The sequence below is a fragment of the Artemia franciscana genome, chromosome 16, assembly GCF_032884065.1.
Source record: "Artemia franciscana chromosome 16, ASM3288406v1, whole genome shotgun sequence".
In the NCBI taxonomy this organism is placed as follows: domain Eukaryota; kingdom Metazoa; phylum Arthropoda; class Branchiopoda; order Anostraca; family Artemiidae; genus Artemia; species Artemia franciscana.
This window is the reverse complement of record NC_088878.1, coordinates 1,437,123-1,459,842: the sequence shown is the minus strand read 5'-3', so window position 1 is coordinate 1,459,842 and position 22,720 is coordinate 1,437,123. Positions and strand designations below refer to the sequence as shown.

General features: G+C 33.8%; 1 protein-coding gene across 2 annotated transcripts in view; it reads left to right on the top strand.

Annotated features, from left to right (window-relative positions):
- LOC136036888 (glypican-6-like) overlaps nucleotides 1-22,720 on the top strand; it is a 136,638-nt gene that overhangs the window by 84,711 nt on the left and 29,207 nt on the right. For both annotated transcript variants that reach the window (XM_065719247.1, XM_065719249.1), the window contains exon 6: nucleotides 19,597-19,762. In XM_065719247.1, coding sequence (XP_065575319.1) covers nucleotides 19,597-19,762 — 166 coding nt within the window. The remainder of the gene's footprint in view (nucleotides 1-19,596; nucleotides 19,763-22,720) is intronic.

Genomic DNA, 22,720 nt, shown 5'->3' with positions numbered 1-22,720 from the left:
AGGGTAAAAAAAAAAAAAACAAACAAATCCCAGAAATTTATGAATTGAGTGAGACTTTGAAACAAAAATTCATCTTTTCATAAGCGTTTCATCTCAATAATAGGGACGGAGGAATATGGATAAGAAGTGAAATACATTATTGACGCACTGCAAATACCAAGATAGATGAAACCTCATCGAGAGTCTTTCGGACACTTTACTTTCCTCAGAAAGTGTCCTTCAGTAGAACTCCAGTAACCATCAACAGTAATGCTCTTAGGAAGAAGATTGGGCACCAGTAAAGAACTACGGTGCATCATCAAGGTACCACGAGCCCCTGAACAAGAGCAAGGAAGTATAAAAAAGAGCCACTTCCTGCTAGATGACGGGATTGAGCAGACAGCAATTCCGAGGGACAGAAACAAAACTTCCGCATAGGTTTCAAAAAAAGATCAAAATTACTGCCTGGACTTGGCAAACTCATAGACAGAAAAGGGAATAATGTCTTGCTTTTATTCCCGTTCACTGCCCGTGTCAAAACTACCTGGAATGGTGTATTCACTTGAGTAGCCTTGACACATAGGTTAACTGGTAGTGCCTAGAGCTAAAAAAAATGCACCGAGGTGGCGACAAATCATAAGCGAGTAGGATGACAAAACTTCGATTTTTGAACCCTCATAAATACAATTGAATCAGCAATACAACAATTATAAATAAATCCACGAAAGCAAACAACAAACACATTTTGAGCGTTTTGATTGAAATGCTGGCTAAAATAAGGGATATATAAAGGAGAAAGCCCCTCAGAAAGAAGGTCTTCAAGGTCAGGCAACAATTCCCAGTGAGTTGAAGAGTCCGAATAATTTAGATTGAATCGACACATCAACTTATATCTACGATTATCAGGGAAATTCTTGCTGAGGTATATCGTTGAGCGAAGCAGTTCGTACAAATGCTGTTGCAACAATGGCAGACTCGTAAGCAAGCAAAATAGTTTTAATTACAGTGGTATTCGAAACAAACGAAAAGAAAAAGACAAGGAATATGAAAAACTCACTCTTAGCTCCGAGAAAAGAAGTGAACCGAAACTGAGAACAAGTCGCCGGTTGTAACTTTTTCTCAATGCTTGGTTGTAAGATAGAAGTAACATCACCAGAAATCCGCTTGAAATTGTCTGTGTTTTTGTAAAATGTGCTTCTATTTTGATCTAGTTGCAGTAAGAACAACCGAGATTTGTTGCAATGTAAGAAAAGAAAGGAACTTCTCTGTCTATAGCAACCCTACTCAAGAATTACGCTGTGTAAAACTCGAGAATAAACCTAGAACCGGCCTTTCGCATGTCTGTAAAAAGAGACAATTAGCTTACGCTCAGTGATAAACAAGCGGTGGGTGACGGAATTCATTAGACTTACATAATTTTGGCTATATATTTGCACATTAGGGGAGGGGTTGAAGTAGTTGGACAGAATGAAGTTAGAATTCATTTTTTACTTCATGATATGCAAAATAATTGTAGCTGACACACTTGGCATACAGACCCGCTCTACTTTACCCCTCCCCCCTAATGTGCAAATATATAGCCCAAATTCGTTTCTAAAGTAGCCTATTATATTTTCATCATCTTTCGGTATTTTTCATTAGGATTACTTCTTGAGTGGAGTCCCTATAACAGAAAAATACCAACGAAAAAATTAGTATAATTTTTCCTTTTAAAAAGTGTTCGAAGTCACGGTTAAATCATTTTGCTGTTACCAAATTCCCTGGTTTTTGCAAATAGTTGCTGGGACGTATCATGTGGTTATTCCCGAATGTTTAATTTAGTTTTGCGTAGCCCGTCAATAACACTCATTAATAGTTTCACCACTATAGGCCTCTCAGGGCTAGGTTTTGAAAATTGTTTAAAATGACCCACTCTCACTCTAGCGCTCTCAATGCAAAATATCTGCCAAAAAGAACTGAACTGCTCGCAGTAGGGTCTGAAACTGAGCTAACGAGGACGTTATACCTGGTTACGTGTTTTTCGGATTAGATATGGATTTACTAACTAATACTAGTATGCTTTACAAAAAAACATACACAAAAGTTCCACTCGCCGGATTTTTTGTTTCGGGTTAGGAGCCAATTACAAAATGAAATAATTTGATAATTGTATACTATTTTATATATTGTACGTAATAATTTGATATTATATTTATTTTATATATATTATATTTGATGATATTATATATAATAATTTGATTGCTAAAGATTGGCACCGAGGCTTGGAAAAAGCAGGATTTTAGGCAGAAGTTTGGGTCGTGAGACCCCCCTCCCACACCCTTGAGTACATGCCTCCTAAAACACAACAATTTTTTTCGTGAGAAGTATGAATAATTTTTCCTTGGGTGAAACCTCCAGCCATTTCGAAAACGAATTTTGGTTAAGCCACTGTGTTAAGTTCTCATGACCTCTGCATAAATCCTGTCCCCACTCAAGTTAACGATGATTTTTACCATAAGCAACTAACATTTTGTGTTTCAATTGTTCTGTCTATTGCTACTGGGGACAGTCTCCGTCATTTAAGAGGGAATTTTTACCCTGGAAATCACCCTATGTTTAGAAAACACCTTTTTTGGGATATTTTCATTAAAATGCGCCTTTTTTATTATTTTCATTGGAAAGATTGAAATAAATTATTCCCCCCACTATATGTTGGAGAGTACACCCCCCTTAAAACTTTCTTCGATTGACGAGACTTATATTATATGTACTGGAATCGCTTCCACAAGTACATACTTCCTTAAAAGTATATTTCCAATCAAAAAAGGGTAAAAGCCATATCTGTCCTGTGACATTGCCAAAAATAAACTGGTTCTCTTTGGGCCAAAATGGGATAGAAATACGATGCCATATTTGTCTTTGAAACATGTTAATGTCTTTCTTCTCAATGTCCAAAGGCGTGTTGTTAGTCATTCATCGTTGCAAGGCGGACAATTAGATAATTAATAATAAAATAAGTCGCTAAAGCTATGCTCTTGAGATATTAGATGCAACTCCTGTCTTAGATCCAAGCCCATGGGCATATTGTATTGCCCTGAACGAAAGGACGTGTCTTAACATTTTATTTGCTGATATAAGACGTAAGAGGTATTTATTTAGAAATACTTTTATAACATAGCAAATGTGTAGCATGTGAGTCAAGTAGAACTCTAAATGAAACAAAAAATAAAAAGAATCGCATGAAAAAAAAAGAGCCGGCGTTTTCCCCACCGCGGAAAAAATCTTAACGTTTGCTGAGGGAAAATCAGATTTTAGTTTCTTTGTCCGTGGTAATTTTGCGAATATGAATGAATTCCGGAAGCCTTTCTGGTACTTGTGTATTATTGCAACCACACTCAAGAAGTGAAGTTCTTGCTATATATGATGTTCAATGAAGTGAATCTATTTATATATGATGAAAATATAAAATTGATGAAAATATAAAAATATAGTGACAAAATTATTGAAACTACACCAGAGAATTATTGAAAGCATGCCGTCCAGAACGTATTATATTAAATTCCTAACGTAACCATCTCTATACCAACGCCTATCCGGCCTCTGATACCGGAGGCCATATTTCCGCACATGCCTTTTCATTCGTAAATGTTTAAGCGTTTCTTTCATCGGTGAATCCATTATTGAAGCGCTTTGTTCTCAATCTGTTTGTCTGTGGAGTAGATGATTCTCAAAGACATCTGTTGAATTTCTCTCACCAAAGACTATGATTTCTTCACAAGAGATTCCGGAAACTGTTTCTAAGATAACAGAGGTAACAGAATTACTGGGGCAAAAGAATACCACGTACATAGATAAACACTATGTTTTAACGCACTTTCCGAGAGCGGAAAGCCCAAGCAACGGTCCGAGCGAGGCGAGCTCCATTTGTGTTTCGGGTGAGCGAAACGACGAGGGTAATGTAGGGCAAACAAAAAAAGAAAGAAAGAAAGGTGATGTAAGAATGCAAATCAGTAACTAGTAGGAGTAGTTGCGGCCAAGAATTGCCAAAAAAGGTGCCGCCGAATAGGTGAGGGTTGCCAACTTATCATGAAAATTCCGGATATAATTTGGTTATTGCTGCTAACGCTTATCTTGTACAAAAATGAACAGGGGCTTGACTTGATGAGTTCACAGGAAATGTATATATATATATATATATATATATATATATATATATATATATATATATATATATATATATATATATATATATATATATATATATATATATATATATATATATATATATATATATATATATATATATATATATATATATATATATATATATATATATATATATATATATATATATATATATATATATATATATATATATATATATATATATATATATATATATATATAGATATCAGGGTGGGCCAAAAGTCACTGATCCTCTTTTTTATTTCTTAATATTTTTTATTTTCTTAGTATTTTATTTTTTCAGATCCTGGAAATTAATTTTGGAGAAATTCAGTGCCGTACAACGTTCACAAATTGTAAAATTTTACTGTCAAAATCAAGGCTCAATAATTCCAACCCAAATATATATATATATATATATATATATATATATATATACTTCTGCTATTAAATACTTAATTTATATATACCTCAAAATTAATTTAAGTACAAGTACAGCTTTCCGGACGACAGGCACAACAGAAAGAATACCGTTTCTTGTCCTATTTGAAGGACCGGAGAATTTTTTCTTGTCCTGCTCTCGAAATTTTTTTTGAAGGAATTACTAGTAACTATAGCTAAATTGATGATGGCAATTATGAAGTTAAATCATTCGCCTATCTCCCTTAAAAAAGATAGTTTTGAATTACTGACCTGAAAGTTTCAGCACTTGCTGTGTGTTATTCTCTAAGCAAGAATTCTGAAAAATCTTCTCATACTTTGATTTATAATACACCTTTTAAATTCTAATGTGTAATATATACTCATAATAAATATTTTTCCGCTCAATCAGCTTCAGTTGTTTAAAATGCAGCTCTATAACGTAAGAATATAACAAACGGTCGATATTTTATTTACTTTTCATTCTTTTTATTTGATGCATTGAATTCAGTTGCTTTTCTAGGCTTATTGTGATTTTTCCTTTTCTGCAATTAACTGCTTTGTTTGATTTGTCGGAGTGTTTTCGTAACTTTATTTACTTTTACTTACCTTTTACGCTCCTCGATTTTGAGGAAAAATAAATAAATCAATAGATTTGATAGTTACAAATATCATAAGTGCCTTCTGTTTCATTGGAAGATGCTACACCTTGTCAGAAACATATTTCAGTTATAACTTATTTTTTATGTATATATATATATATATATATATATATATATATATATATATATATATATATATATATATATATATATATATATATATATATATATATATATATATATATATATATATATATATATATATATATATATGTATATAATTTATAACCGACTAATAGCAAAATTATAAATAGCAGAGTAAAACCCATAGAAAAAGAGCGAAAATACACTAACCATGAAATATCATTGGGTATTTCTATTTTGTTTTAGTAACACAAAACTAATCTCGATTTAAAATTAATGAACTGTTGGGAATAGCTGAGCTTAAAATGAATAACTTTTACCACCAGAAACCTGAAAATATTCTTTGTTCATAGTATTCAGGGATATACGCAGCTCAATTCCCGGCCACTTGAAATCCGACATTTTTCAGGGACTTTTTATTCAAATAATCAAATAAAAGTCCCCCCTCCAGAAAAAAGAAAAATCCTACGTACGTTCCTGATAACTTTTGACGGAATTGAGTAAATGCTTGAGATTTGGTTTATTTTTTTGTTATTTGCATTTTGTCTCCATTAGTTATTTTTCTAAGGCTTTCAGTGGCTTTTTTTGGAGGATGGGGAGAGGGTAAGGTGGGCAATTGCCCCCTAATAATTTGGAGAAAAAATTATTATATAGCCCAAGTCCCTTTACTCTCCGGATGTGGACCCCTCTTGCCCCCCACCCCAGTGAAAAAGCTGGAAAATGCTGGAGGCTCTCGTTCTTTTTCATGAATTATTGCTTGTTTGCCTTCTTAGAATATTTCGTGACTTTATTTACTTATCTTTTATGCTCCTCAATTAGAGGGAAATAAATAAATAATAAGGATTACATAGCAATAGCGTCTTGATAATATGTATGAAACAGTGTTTCTACCTCTACTGATTGTTCGGGAGATTCCGAAATTTCTCGATTTTCTAGTAAATTTCTAATCCATGTTCGAACTGAAAAAGGAATACACCCAGAATCACCGGGGTTTTGCAAATTGTTTGAAAATGGTAGCGGAAACACCTGGTGTGAAACATGATAACTTTCATGCAAAAGAAAGAAATAGTGGAATTTTGGACTTTCTTTTTATAGTCTTTCACAATGTGACTCTAGTACTCCAAAGGCGTTTTCTGAAAATTTTCTTAAATCTAAGAGTCATTGCATATTTTCTTAAACTTAAGGTAATATCAACTGACCCAATCTGTTCTACCCTTTCTTGTTTACTTCTTAAAGAACTCCTGTTTTTTTTTCTTTTTTCAAATACTATTTACCTCTTTGTCACAATGACTGGAATTGGTATATTTCTTGAAAATCAGAATTGTTTTCACCCTATCTATGATAGGGTGAAAACCTATCAATCCGAGTGGGTTGGTGCGCTGGATTCGGGATCCCTTGTCTGAGAGGACGCGGGTTCGAATCCCAGTGTACCCAATTCTTCAGTTTGGGACGGGGGTCAGTGGCGTGACTCTGTAAGCTTAGCCAGAGTCGACCCAGCTCTAAATGGGTACTTGGAGAAATCTGGGGAAGGTAAACAGGAAGGGTGTGCGAAAGCACAGGTTGGCTGGCCCTCAACCCCCCATTGCACTTCCTGGCTGAAGGGCCAAGAAACGGAGATCAGCACCGCCGGTACGGAGTGTAAAGTCTAATGCCGTATCCTTTACCCTTTTTTTTTATCTATGATGCTAAAAAAAAAAAACAAAAAAAAAAACATCTTTGTACAAACAAGTCGCCGCTTGTCAAACAGTTCGTGGTAACGAACTAGTAAGGAGCGACCCGGCTCAATAGTAACCAAAACTCTAAAAAATGGAATTTTGATACCAATACCTACATCAAAAGAATCGCATTTTAATACTGATTTTAAATATATAAGTTTTATCAAGTTTAGTCTTACCCATCAAAAGTTACGAGCCTGAGAAAATTTGCGTTATTTTAGAAAATAGGGGGAAACGCCCCCTAGAAGTAATAAAATCTTAACGAAAATCACACCATCAGATTCAGCGTATCAAAAAATCTTACTGTAGAAGTTTCAAGCTCCTATCTACAAAAATGTGGAATTTTGTATTTTTTGACAGAAGGCAGATCACGGATGCGTGTTTATTTGTTTGTTTTTTTTTGTTTTTTTCCCAGGGGTGATCGTATCGACCCAGTTGTCCTAGAATGTTGCAAGAGGGCTCATTCTAACGGAAATGAAAAGTTCTAGTGCCCTTTTTAAGTGACCAAAAAATTGGAGGGCACCTAGGCCCCCTCCCACGCTAATTATTTTACCAAAGTCAACGGATCAAAATTCTGAGATAGCCATTTTATTCAGCGTAGTCGAAAAACTTTATAACTATGTCTTTGGGGACGACTTACTCCCCCAAAGTCCCCGTGGGAGGGGCAACAAGTTACAAACTTTGACCTGTGCTTACATATAGTAATGGTTATTGGGAAGTGTACAGGTGTTTTCAGGAGGATTTTTTTGGTTGGGGGGAGGGGTTGAGAAGAGGGGGATATGCTGGGGGAACTTTCCATCGATAATTTGTCATGGGGGAAGAAAATCTCCATGAAGGGAGCGCAGGATTTACTAGCATTATTTAAAAAAACAATGAAAAAATAAATATGAAAAAGTTCTTTCAGCTGGAAGTAAGGAACAGCATTAAAACTTAAAACAAACAGAAATTATTACCCATATGAGGCGCTCACCTCCTCCTAATACCTCGCTCTTTACGCTAAAGCATTTTTAGTAATTTCAACTATTTATTCTACGGCTTTTGTGATTCTGGGGTCATTCTTAATGAATTGGGACAAAATTTAAGCTTTAGTGTAAAGAGCGAGGATCTGACAAGGGGGCAAACCCCTCATATATGTAATAAAAATATGAGAATACAAAGGTTCTTTACGTAAGCTAATTTATAAGATACGTAAATCTTTTACTAATAAAAATATTCGTAAAAAATTAAAAGTTCTAGTTGCCTTTTTAATTAACCAAAAAATCGGAGGGCAACTAGGCTTCCTCCCCCGCTCTTTTTTTCTCAAAATCATTCGATCGAAATTATGAGAAAGCCATTTAGCCAAAAAAAAAAAAAAATGCAAGTTTCGTTTTAATTATTCATCTGCGGAGAGCCAAAATCAAAACATGCATTGATTCAAAAACGTTCAGAAATTAAATAAAAAAAAAGTTTTTTTAACTGAAAGTAAGGAGCGACATTAAAACTTAAAACGAACAGAATTTACTTCGTATATGAAAGAGGCTGCTTCCTCATCAACGCCCGGCTCTTTACGCTAAAGTTTTTTACTGTTTTAAAATGAAGAATTGAGAGAAAGAGTCAAACTTTAGCGTAAAGAGCGGGGTGTTGATGAGGAAGCAGCCTCTTTCATATACGAAGTAATTTCTCTTCGTTTCAAGTTTTAATGTCGCTCCTTACTTTCAGTTAAAAAAACTTGTTTTTTTTTTATTTAATCACTCCTAAGGTCGTATCTAAAGTTTTCACATTTCTAATATAAATGCCAAAAACTGTTTACTAACATGCTCTCAAAAGGAATACCAGCATGGGAATGTAGATCTGAGGGAGCAAACTGTGGTTTAACGCCATTATCCTGTTGATTAAACCTTTGAGAACAGATTAGCAAATTTATTTATCGGTATTTGCCTCAGATATGTGAAAATGTAGAATTCAACCTTTCGGCGTGACAAGGGGGAAATACGAGGCGTGTTTTATATATATATATATATATATATATATATATATATATATATATATATATATATATATATATATATATATATATATATATATATATATATATATATATATATATATATATATATATATATATATATATATATATATATATATATATATATTAAGGTCCGTTTGAACTTAAGTACACAACGAAAGATAATTTCAAAAAAGTAAATTAATTTCAGAAAGTGCATACTTTACTTTATTTTTCGACATAGTTACCAAGTTTTTTAAAACACTTATCATGCATCTCAACTAATTTTAAAGCAGTCTATAAGGACTTGCCGCGGCTCCAATAACCAAGACTTCACTGTTGTTTTGACGTCATCGTCATCTTTTGAACGGTTGCCAGACGAAACACGAGTTTTGTGTATCACTCCCAAATTGTGGCAACAGAATATGGTATGGAAACACAAAGACTCCCCTGAAAATTTGAAGGCCAAACGTCCTTTCTCCCAGCGCAAAATCATGGCGTCGCTGTTTTGGAATAGGCATGGTGTTTTTTGGTCGACTTCATGCAACGGAGGAACCATTATCAATGTAGAAGCATACTTGACTCTAATCAAACGGTTCATGTGTCTCAAGAGTTGTTCTTAAATAATTGGGACAAAAAGTTAAAATTAGCGTAAAGACCGAGGTATTGAGAAGGGAGATCCACCCTTATATATAGGGTGATCGTTCCCAAGAAAATTTTTCCGTGAAAAGTGTTTTCCACGTAAGATCACCCTTCCCCCAGATAATTCCATCCATGTTGAAAATTGCCATAAAAAAGTTCTTGTGGCAATTCCGCCTGGAAAATTGTTTTTAACCTACTTTCGTTCGAAATTTTTTCTTTGAATTTTTAACGCTTTTTCAAATTATGACAGAAATCCTCCCTCCCTGGAAAATTTTTCCCGGGAATTCTTCCCACCCAGTGTTTCAATGGAAGGTTTCTCCCGCGTAAAACTCCCTCGTGGAAATTTCTCTTGCGGAAAATTGCCACCCCCCCCCCGAAAATGTCCCCCAGACAACTTTAACCCTTTGAAAATTTTACCTGGCCAAAATTCATCCCCGGAACCTCTCCTTACGAAAAATTTTCCCTTTGGAAAATCCCCCCGCAGAAAATTCAGCCGCCTTCCAAAACGGCTGTGAAGTTCCCAATAACACATACTATATGTAAACACTGGACAAATTTCATAAGTTACAACTCTTTCCTCAAGGAGTCGCAGCACCGTGTCATCCCCAGAAGCATGATTACTTGACGTTTTCAACTATACTGATCAAAATGGCTATCTCAAAAGTTTGATCTGATGACTTTGGAAAAAAAGGAGCGTGGGAGGGAGGGGAGATCTAGTTACCCTCGGATAGTTTTGGTCACAAAATGGGGAGCTAGAACTGTAATTTCCGTTTGAGCAAGTCCTCTCCCGATCTTATATGACTATTGGTTTGATATGATCACCCTGGCAAAAATAAGAAGAAGAAAGAAAATAAAAACAATAGAACTAATAAACACGCATCCGTCATCTTTCTTCTCGCAAAAATTACAAAATTTCACATTTTTGCAGATGGAAGCTAGAAACTCTTGCAGTGTGGTTTTCTGACAACCCGAATCTGACGCTGCGATTTTTATTAAGATGCTTCGACTTTTCAGGGGCGTTCCCACTCTGTCTAAAAACAATTTCTACATAAATTTTCATACAAATTTTCTGAGGCCCGTAGATTTTTAATGGGTACATGAAACTTGATGAATATTATATATCTAGAATCGGCATAAAAAGCTAGTTCATTTGATGTATCTATTATTATCAAAATTCCATGTTTTAGAGTTTCGGTTGTTATTGGGCTCGGTTGCTCTTTACTTACAGTTTGTTACCGCGAACTATTTGATTAACTGATAAGGATATTGGTGGCGGACATGGACATTAATTTTATGACAAGTTCGCACAGGTATTCTGAGACCCATACTACAAGACTTCCACGACTTGAGTGGATCAGTTTTTATAGCACTTGGTATTAACCAAGCTTTGTCGGTTACTTCGGAAAAAATAGAAAAAATGAAGTATTTTTAACTTACGAACGGGTTATGGGATTTTAATGAAATTTTATGTTTGGAAGGATATCGTGTTTATCGTGGATTTTAAATCCCGACCAGATCCACTGAAATTGGGAGGAGTTGGGGGGGGGGAACCTAAAATCTTGGAAAACGCTTAGAATGGAAGGATCGCGATGAAACTTGGTGGGGAAAATAAGTAGAAGTCCTAGTTACATGATTGACATAACCGGAACGGATCTGGTCTGTTTTGGGGGAGTTTGGGGGGGGGGTTAATTGTGGAAAATTAGAAAAAATGAGTTGTTTTTAACTTACGAAGGAGTGATCGGATCTTAATGAAATTTGATTTTTGGAAGGATATCGTGTCTCAGAGCTCTTCTTTTAAATCCCGACCGGATCCGGTGACATTGGCGGGAGTTGGGAGGGGACCTAAAATCTTGGAAAACGCTTAGAGTGGAGGGATCGGGATGAAACTTGGTGGTAAAAATAACCATTAGTCCTAGAAACGTGATTGAAATAACCGGAACGGATCCACTCTCTTTGGGGGAGTTGGGGGGAGGGTTAATTCTAAAAAATAGAAAAAATGAGGTATTTTTAACTTACGAAAGAGTGATCGTATCTTAATCAAATTTCATATTTAGAAGGACCTCGAAACCCGGATATCTTATTTTAAATCCTGAACGGATCCAGTGTCATTAGGGGGGGGGAGGCAGAAATCTTGGAAAACGCTTAAAGCGGAGAGATCAGGATGAAACTTGGTGGAAAGAATAAGCACAAGTCCAAGATAGGTGACTGACATAACCGGACCGGATCCGCTCTCTTTGGTGGATTTAGGAGGGGGGAGTAATTCGGAAAAATTAGAAAAATGAGGTATTTTTAACTTACGAACGGGTGATCAGATCTTATTGAAATTTGATATCTAGAAGGATCTTGTGCTTTAGAACTATCATTTTAAATTTCGACCAGATCCGGTGACATTGAAGGGGGCTGGAGGGGGAAACCGAAATTCTTGGAAAACATGAAAATCGAGGTATCTTACGAATTAGTAATCGGATCTTAATGAAACTTGATATATAGAAGAATCTTATGTCTCAGATGCTCCATTTTCAATTCGAATCGGATCCGAGACATAGAATCGAATCGGATCTGACATAGAGGGTTGGAGGAAGGAAACAGAAATCTTGTAAACCGGAAATCTTGGAAAACCCTTAGAGTGGAGAGATCAGGATGAAACTTGATGGGAAGAATAAGCACAAATTATAGATGTGAGATTGACATAATTCGTACGGATCCGTTCTCTTTGAGGGAGCTGGGGCTGCTAATTTAGAAAAATCAGAAAAATTGAGGTATTTTTAACTTAAGAACGGGTGACCGGATCTTAATGAAATTTGATAATTAGAAGGAACTCATGCCTCAGAGTTCTTCATTCAAATCCCGATCAGATCTTTTGACATTGGGGGGAGTTGGAGGGGAAAACGGAAATCTTGTAAAACGCTCATAAATGTCGTAGATACATGATTGACGTAACCGGACTGGATCCGCTCTCTTTGGTGGAGTTAGGTGGTGGGGTTCAGTGCTTTGGCGAGTTTGGTGCTTCTGGACATGCTAGGACGATGAAAATTGGTAGGCGTGTCAGGGAGCTGTACAAATTGACTTGATAAAGTCGTTTTCCCCGGTTCGATCATCTGGGGGCTGAAGGGAGAGGAAAAATTAGAAAAATTGAGAGATTTTTAACTTACGAGTGGGTGATCGGATCTTAATGAGTTTTGCTATTTAAAAGGACCTCGTGACTCAGAGAGCTTATTTTAAATCCCGACCGGCATTAAGCCTCTGATTTCCTTTTAAAGCAACCTATTGATTCTTAGAATTTTGCTAGAGCTCCTAACATATGACCTCTTGTCCCTTCCGACCTTGTCACAAGTGCCATATGAGCTCTTAGCTCTTGTTTTTCTTTCTTTTTTTTGCTCCGCTAAAATTCGTGTTTTGAATTTACGCTTTTTGATCCAACACTTTTAGAATCAACTTGACTAAATTAGATGCACTGTGTCCTCTTCAGAACGGGGTAAGAAAGGCTCCATTCCACCTTGTTTTGAGAAAATGAAAGTAATGCCTTTTAATGAATTGTTTTATGAACAAATAGGAATTTAGGCAATCTTCCAACCTGTGCCGTATCAAAAATTTTTTTTTTAGGAGAGGGGGGTACAAATGGGTTTTTTCGGTGGAGGGTTTACAAAAAAGGTAGGTACAAAAAAGTTAAAAAAATGCATCAAAAATTTGTTTATATTCATTTTTGTTACGTTTTTTACGAGTCGAATAAACATTTTTTTTTTGGGGGGGGGCTCAAACCCCCTACCCCTCCCCTTGGATACGGCCTTGCTTCTAACAGTCAGGGGATTTTCTGTTAAGGATGTATACCTAAAAAACAAGAGAAAGTTTTTGTTTGTAAATGTGAACATTTCATTTGCATTTTAATGTTGTTTTTTTTTTTCAAAATTGTACTGGAATGAATTTCAATTTTTTCTGTATTTTAAGTGGTATTTTTTCAAAATTTTCTCTGGAAGAAAGAGTCTATGAACGGTTTTCAGCTTCGACAACCCCTCCCCTTACTCATATGCTCTCGTGATGTATTTAATGGAAATACCACTTGACGAATATTTTCATTTATAATCTCTTGGATTTAATGATATATCACGGCCAGGGAATCATAAAACTTAAAAGTCGCATAAATCTAATTTAATGATTCTGCGTTTTCTTTTGATTCAAAGAATGTGTTATACCGTCTAATAGCTGATATAGTAGTAAGAATACTATTCAATGTAATACAATGAGATAAAGATAAAGGTCTGGTAATATTATATGCAAATAATGCATAAAAATGACATGACATGCAAAACATGACTTACTGCATTATAAAAAGAAAGATTTTTTTTAAATTTTAAAAATAGATCCTGTACTCGTATATATATATATATATATATATATATATATATATATATATATATATATATATATATATATATATATATATATATATATATATATTATATATATATATATATTGTATATTTATAATATATAATATTATATTTATATATTATATATATATTATATATATATATAATATATATATTATATATTATATATTTTATATATATTTATATATTTTTTCGCCCCCTTCCTTTTCTCAACTCTTCGTCCCATCCAAGGGACTTCTTCGTCCCTTCGAAGGGACTTATAAAAATGACATGACATGCAAAACATGACTTACTGCATTATAAAAAGAAAGATTTTTTTAGTTTTAAAAATAGATCCTGTACTCGTATATATATATATATATATATATATATATATATATATATATATATATATATATATATATATATATATATATATATATATATATATATATATATATATATATATATATATATATATATATATTTCGCCCCCTTCCTTTTCTCAACTCTTCGTCCCATCCAAGGGACTTCTTCGTCCCATCCAAGGGACTTCTTCGTCCCTTCGAAGGGACTTCTTTGTCCTCGTTCTTCTATTTAGTTTGATTTATATAAAATTAAATTAAAACTTTGATATTGTTTTAATTATAAGTTTAGGATTCCTCCTTTTTTTGTTTTCCGGCAATACTGTTTTTTCAATTTTACCATGTCTTAAAGCTTCAAAGTAAAAAACTAATAACGCACAAATAGCCTACATTTTTTTTGGGGGGGAGAGGGGGCTGAAACTTCTCAGAAGCATAAAAAGGTAAATTATATCAAAAATATAAGAATTAATATTACAAATTCCAAATATTTCAAGATCGCTGGATTTTATTTTAAATTATCTTTAGAAAGATTGAACATGTCTAGTCAAATGTTCCTTCGAGCTTTTTAAAGCGAAATCCTCTCTTGAATCAAGTTTTCCCTCCCTTTGAAGACGCAGAACTTTTTTTTAATAATGCTCTAGGAAGAGACAAGAACTTTGGGTTGCATTTGTTTTTTTTTTCTTACGGAGAAAATATTAATCGATTACTTGTACAAAACCTACTTTCTCTTTTTTTTTTTTTTTTTTTTTTTTTTTTTTTTTTTTTTTTTTTTTTTTTTTGGAAATTAAATGAATGTTTTACAGGAAGTATGAAAAATGAGTTTTTTCCAAAATCTGGTGGGGAATCTCGGAGCCCCCCCCCCAAAAAAAAAAGCAAAAAAATCTTTCAAGTGATTCGCCCGGGACCAAAGAGAAAAATAGAGATTACTTCTTTGATAAAAACCGTGCTTTAATTTCATTGGTTTATCTTATCAGAAAGGGAAGTCAATAACCCCACTTTTGTACCCGTTGTTGTATGTACCCGTTGTTGCTAGGCCAAATTTTGAATTGGTAAGAAGAGAACGAAACTTGATTGGTTCCTTTCTATAATGTTAAAAAATTACACTTTTTTGATTGTTTTTTAAATCTAGCAAAAGGATATTTGCAAATTTTTGCAAAACCTTAACCTAAACGAATGGAAATTTTTTTTTAGCATACTTCAACTCCCTGTTTCCCTAATCCCATAGTAAAAAGTTACTCATAAACTTCTGAATTTTGAGGGCCCAGTCTGTAACCCCTTCGTGTATTCTGCCGAACTTTGCACCTCTTCGCCCCGGTGCCGCCTGTGACCATAGTTTAATTTACCCGAATTTCTGAGTACGTCTAGTAAAATATTGAGAGACATTGCAAGTGACGTTTTTGGCAGCCAATCAACGGCCTCTAGTTGACAGGCGTTTTGGTGTAATAAACTTGGAGTATTTTTGGCCGACTGTTTATCTATCAAAGCTCATTTGAGAGCTTGACTTGAAAAACCTTCAAGACCGGACAAAAGACTTAAAGGCTTTTATTTTCCTGGCATCTGTTTCATCTAAGCTAAGTTTGATTTTGCCAAAAAACTAATTATGAAGCGAAACTAAAATATAACGTGAGTAGAGCCCAACTTTAATTGTCTGAAGTCCCAAGAACGTCAAAATATATCTTTTGCTCCCCCCGGGTCTTTTTCCTATTCATACCTGAAAACTGCAATTTTCTGAGATTCTGTTGTTTTACAAATAATAAAGTTTTTAGTCACGTATCACATTTTAGTCAGTACCATCAAGGTTGTATCCGGGGGGATTAAGGGGTTTGAACCTCCCCCCAGATATTTGTCAGACTTGTAAAAACGTAATAAAAATGAATATAATATTTTTTATACTTTTTTTTGGAGTTAAAAAAAAAAAAAATCTTCGATACGGCCCTGATTTGACACCCACTATCAAAATTCAAACATTACATAATGTTGATTCCCAAAGAGAACTACACCTTCATAAGAAGCTACACCTTCTCAACCTGTTCTGTGCCAGTGCCATATGTATTTAGCTTACTTTTGCTGATTTCTTCTCCCGCGTTTCTGCTTTTTTTAATTCTGGCCCCCACTACCAACAAAACTGCCCTACTGAATACGTCTTTTTCGTAAAAAGTGGATTCCTAATTTTCTCTAATTTTGTGGTTAAAATGAAATCTGATTGTTTGGGATGGGGTAAGGGAATACCTACATAACCATATCTGAAATACGTGAAAAAAAAAGAAAAAATAGAGGGACGTTTCTCGCCCACAAGCTTAATAGCTCCGCTATTTTTGAATTGTTCCAAGTTTGGTAAAACTTCTGTAAGTGCGACATCGAATAGCACATTAAACTAGTAAGACTGAAGATACCCTCAAAGATTCCAAATAAAAAACAAATGATTGTAAGCCACCTCGGAATCGGTATTCGGGGTGCTACTACATTTGCTACTCGAAGTGACTTCTCAAAAACTAGAATATCAAAATATCGAAAAGTTCTAAATATTTCTGACCTGAGCCTTCTTGACATTTTGAAGAAGAATCCTTAAAATCACCAAAAAGTATCTAACAACCTAAGAAAGAGAACCCGTAATCTGGTGATAAATCACTGGAGTTGGTTTGAAAGGAGTTGGTTAGAGCTAGAATCTCTTTTGCATAAAATTTCTTTGTATAGAAATATATTGTGGGGGTCTACTGGACGTAGAAAGAAATGAAAATAAACATATATTTTCACTTTAGTACTCTAACGAAAATTGGAAAGGTCACTACTGATCTTACTAACTGCTCATTCTGCCCCAGTTCGTCTCCGTCCTTCTCTATTTAAAGCTTAGCCCTTTACTCTCTCGCAATAACATTTCCATTTCTTTTAAATATGTAATTGTTTTCTTTCTCACCCATTACTAGGATGTCATTTTTTTCATTTGGCCCCTACTTAATTGCTAAAGGGGTGATTTTTGACCTACCAAGTGAGGGGATCAATCATGTTTCAGGTTAAAAAAAAAGTAATAAAAACAAATATTAGAAAACTGACGTAACTTCTATGTCAGATGTATGGAAGGAATGAGTCATTATGTATTAGAGAATATTTTGGCTTCTGGACTGTTATATATATGTGATTTAGAGTTGAAGTTTGTTTTCGATACCTTAGTGATAAATTTTCTGAATTAGAAATTCTCGTAAATCACTATCGCATACCAATATTTGGTGGATGCAATAGATTGCCAAAAGAGAATTAATGAAATAAAGATATGGTCAAAACAGTAAATCAAAGCTCAGTCATCCAACTATCTTTGTAAGTGAGAAAAGGGGATAAAAACCTATATTGAGCAAACTAAAACTTATAAGAATCATGGAGAATCGAATAAGCACTTGAAATACCGCAGATGATGTTGCGCTAAGTTAAAACTAAACGTTTCCTTTTTTTGAGTCATATTTTTGAGAGTACATGAGAGAAAAAAAAGATATAAAGAGAGAAACAGAGGGGATGGGATAAAGGCATACAGAGAGAGATAGGGGACATGAGTGAAGTTCCCCCTTCTCTAACCTAACTGTTCATTTTATGATAGTTATTCGTTATTATGAATCAAAAGTTATTTTTCTTTTAATTCCTAAGTTCGCGGCACAGCTTGTTTTGTCTATTGATTAAAGATTCAATAAAGTAAAATAAGCAAATAATAAAAAATAAAAATCAAAATAAGATAAAATTCTTCAAATTGACAGAGCTAAAATATTTATCTTGAGATATTCCATGGGGACGGGGATTTAATATCTATATATCTTTATTTATTTATTTTTTTTGTAGTGAGACAAAGTTTATTCCGATCCTGGCAGAATTTTTATTACGAAAATTCAAAAAATAAAGAATTTTTGGCATGTGAAATTATAAAATCTTGCTCGCTTTTTTCGTTTTGGGTGCAGTAATACACATATAATGCTGTGCCTGTACAATTTTGAGCTTTAATTGGTAGAGATATTGGTAATTACATGATTTGCAAACAATTATAAGCTGAATGACAAAATTCTATTTGATCCATCTAAAAAATCTCGGCAAAAAATAAAAAGCAATTATTAAAGATTATTTGCCAATGTTTGATTATTCACCATTGATGATTGAGTATTAGATTAGTTGATCTTCTTCTTTGTGTGTTTTGTATTTGTGTCCCTTTGTTTGGGATGGCCTCCCACCCCCCTGCCCGATATTTAGTTATTTACTTATCCTTGTCACTTCTCCTTTGTGTTTATTTTTTCTAGTTTGTCTGTTTTTTGGCCGTGTTAATTTTTGGAATTATTAGTATGATGAGATGTTGGTGTTTTCTATGTCTTTGTACTGTCCCAGCCCTACGAGCTCTGCTCTCTGTTGGGGCATAATGTTGTTTTTGTAATTATTAAGTTGAATAAAGAAAAACAGTAAATAGTATTGGTAATATAAAAAAGACACATACAAAAAGGCGAAACAATAATAGAAGACAAATTAATTTATTCACACAAACAAAAATGGGCAAAACCTAAGAAATGAACGTAGTTTTCTTATTATACATCTGCTTCCTCACTGGTCTAAACGCTACGAAGTCGCCTACAAGGCGAGGAGGCATTTGAAAGACCTATAAAACAAAGGTGAATCAGAAAATTCAACATATCCAAAAACAACAATCTACACAAATATATCGTTCTTAAAGTATGTTTCGCCTTGGACAATATTCTTGACGCGCATTCACCACCAGTCTCTCATGGTTGATTAAAAGTTCCAATAGCTCTGACGAACTTATTACTATTTTCTAATACTGGCAGATTTTCTATCGCGAAAATTTGAAAAAAAAACAAACAATTTTGCTCATGTAGAATGACAGAATATTACTCGCTTTTTTCATTCCGGGTGCAGCAAAAACATAAAACACTGCGCTTGAACAATTTTGTGCTTTGGTTGGTAAACATAGTAATTAAAGTTCTAAGTGATACTGAAGGTATGATACAATTTTAAAAACTTATTACGTAGCTTATTTTTCGTAGCTTGTTCGTAGCTTATTTTTTCATAACTTATTCAAATTTTTACTGCTTATTACTTTTTTTTTATAATTATTTACTTGTTATTGTATCTATTGATTTTTTTTATTCCATTTTTTTTTTCAAAATTTAAATTTATGCATTTCCATTTATTCTGTGCAAGGTGATTAATTTCGATTTGGGTCCTTTTCAGACCAGTCCTGGACCTGAATGCAGCAAAAACATGATGAAGATGTCCCATTGTCCTGCCTGTAACGGCTTGCCCGACCTACGACCTTGTGACGGCTACTGCGTTGGAGTTATCAGTGCATGCTTAGACTTCCACGGAGAGCTCGCTCAAGAATGGGAAAATTATATTGGTGATTTGTTTATTTATCATTCGAATTCGTTTCTTGTTTAAAAGTTTTCTCAGCTCTCAGCTATTAACCCCATCTCTATTTCTTCTTTGTTCGCATAAAGCGATAGAATTTATTAATATTTTCGTTACGTAGAAAACCAACTATTGTACTTTTTTTAACCCAAGTATTCGCTTCATGTCACATTCAGGTCGTATTTTCTCTTGTTGTTATCAAGTATTTATGAATATTAAATAAATACAGACTGTAGTATTTATAAATATAATTACTATTTATAAATACATAAATATTAAATATAATATAATGAAAAATAAGAAACTATCTCTAAAACTCTTTGATAAAAATGAAGAACTAACCCCCTCCCCCGAAAAAAATATTGAACAGAACCTTTGCTTCATTACCTCACTGGCTCCGCATTAACGCAAAGGAAGAATAACAAGTCTATAATTACATCAAAAATAACCAGATAAATATGTTTTCTTCAGAAACAATGCGAACTAGAAATGTATTATGCACATGCACCTTAATAATAATGATAATAATAATAATAAAAGTATTGTAGAACAATTTGCTTGACTATACAAATTTTATCTTATGGAAGTTTAAATCAGTTGAATAAGGTATTTTAAATCATTTATGCAATACGCTTAAGCTTTTTAAATTATAGAAACAAGTTTTTCTTTATCTTTACGGTAAAAGCATAAATAATAATTTTGACATTCGCTTTCTTTTCTCTGTCCCCCTTGGAATCTCAACTCTTTCCAAATTTCTGAGCAGTCCTGAAAGGATTAATTCCCCCCTCCAAAAATAAATGTTTGATTCAGAAACAGTTTGAATTAGAAGTGTATTATGCACATGCACCTTAATAATAATAATAATAATAAAGAACACTGTAGAACTATTTTCTTGACTTAAAGCCTGATCTTATATAAAGTTAAGTAGGTCTTATTCAGCTGAACAAGTTACTTTTAAATCAATTATGCTATGCGCTTTAGATTCTTAAATTATTGAAAAAAACTTTCTCCTTATGTTAGGGGTAAAAGCAGAAACAGTAATTTTGAGAGTCGGCCTCTTTCCTGCATGCGATTCCAATTCTTTCCGAATTTCTGAGCATTTCTTTGAAGATTTATCCTCCCCCCCCCCCAAAAAAAAAAGCAGCCCCTGTTGACGTGCCTGTCTAGAATAAACTCACAGTGTACTACTCACTAGACATCACCGTTTGACTTTATACCTCCAGTATAAGTTTTCACAGCTGAAGAGGCTAAAAAAAAAAAAACTCAAATTAAAAATCCCGAATTCTTAAAAGTGGTTTGTCTAGGCACGACGGTTTGGCAGACGTGAGCAAAAATAGATAAGATTTTTTGACGTGCGAAAATTTTTCAGACGTAAGAAGAAACCGATAACAAAAAAAAATATATATATAAAAACAACTAGATGAAACCAAAAAAACAAAAGCAAAAAACAAATTATAAACTAAAACAAAAACTGAAAAAAACTGAAAAAAAAACTCCAACTGTTAAACTAAAATAAAATCACATAAACTTAACTACAATAATAAAAAAACTATGCTAAAATAAAAAAAAAGACCAAAACAATATTATAAAGAAAACAATTTAACACTAATAAAAGACCCTTTAAAAATTGGATTGGGCGTGATCTCTTTCTTTGGTGATTAATGGAGCCTGTCTACTGACTGAATTTGTATTTAAACAATATACTGATGTTTCTTTATAATGGGAAGGAATGTAAGCTGAGTCTCTTTTTTGCGAGCATCAGTAGTCACTTCAACCATGGGGAGGGGAAAGTTGTGTGTTTTCGTCGAAAAATACTTTTTGTTTTTCCGTTGAAAAAGTTGAAAAAGACAAATTTGCCCCCACCTCTAGATAGTGAAAAATACGCCCCCTCCATAGATTTCGTGGATTCGCGCCACCGGGTATCATTTAACAGAGTTTCTGAAAATATTACCAGTATCTCTGGTTACCGAGTTATTCCCCTTATTTGTCTCTGTTTTCTCTTACTTAGAACCTATTTACATTTCTGCGGGGAATGTGTTTTGAAACCTGAAGGGGTTTTATATTATATAAATATAATAAATTATAGGAAAAACTGTAATTAAGTCGATATTTTTTTGGATGTATTTAGTCTGTATGGGTATAAAGGATGGGTATAAAGGGTATATGAGATGGGTATAAGGATGCATGGGTATAAAGACGCATGTTTTGATATACTAAAAGTAGTATATCATAACTACGAAATGACTGGATGTACTATGTAAAAAAAAATGGAAAAAATAAACAGAATTTCCTGAGATTTCAAGGGCTATGCCCCTGTGTTAAAAAGAAAGTTTCTTCTCACGTTAAATTAAGAAAATAACTTAAATTAGAGCACCGTCTATTCTTCGTTTGACGTACACGGCCGGGTTTAATCTTTACTAGTATACAATTGAGAGTGTCAAACGAAAAGAAAATTGTCCCAAAAAAAACTCGAATTATGAGAAATAAATGGTAAAAGTGTAGGAAAACGCCTTTTTTCACTCAAAAAATTGTTTAGGTCAAAGATTTGCATCTTGGACAAGTGGTTTTGTAAATTGAAGTGCTCGTTAAAAACCAGTCTATTATATACCATTAAAAAACCTTAATTTTAACCTGTAACAGCCCCTACATTTAATAGAGAACCCCCTGTATGGTAGGGGTTCCGAGATAAACGGCTTTTAAAACACTAAAAACAGTAAAATGGAACCCGATGGATAGAATTGGATAAATTGAAACTTACACAACTCTGTAAATCTAATTTTTATTTTAATTTAATTCAATCCTAATAAAAACGACTTTCGTATAAAGTTTTTGGTAGTACCGGTGTGAAAAAAGTTCCATTTTGATGTCATTTGTACTTCAGGGTTTTTAATGTTTAGCCTCAATAAAGTCTAGACTTGAAATACTCCAGCAGTGACATTTATATTTA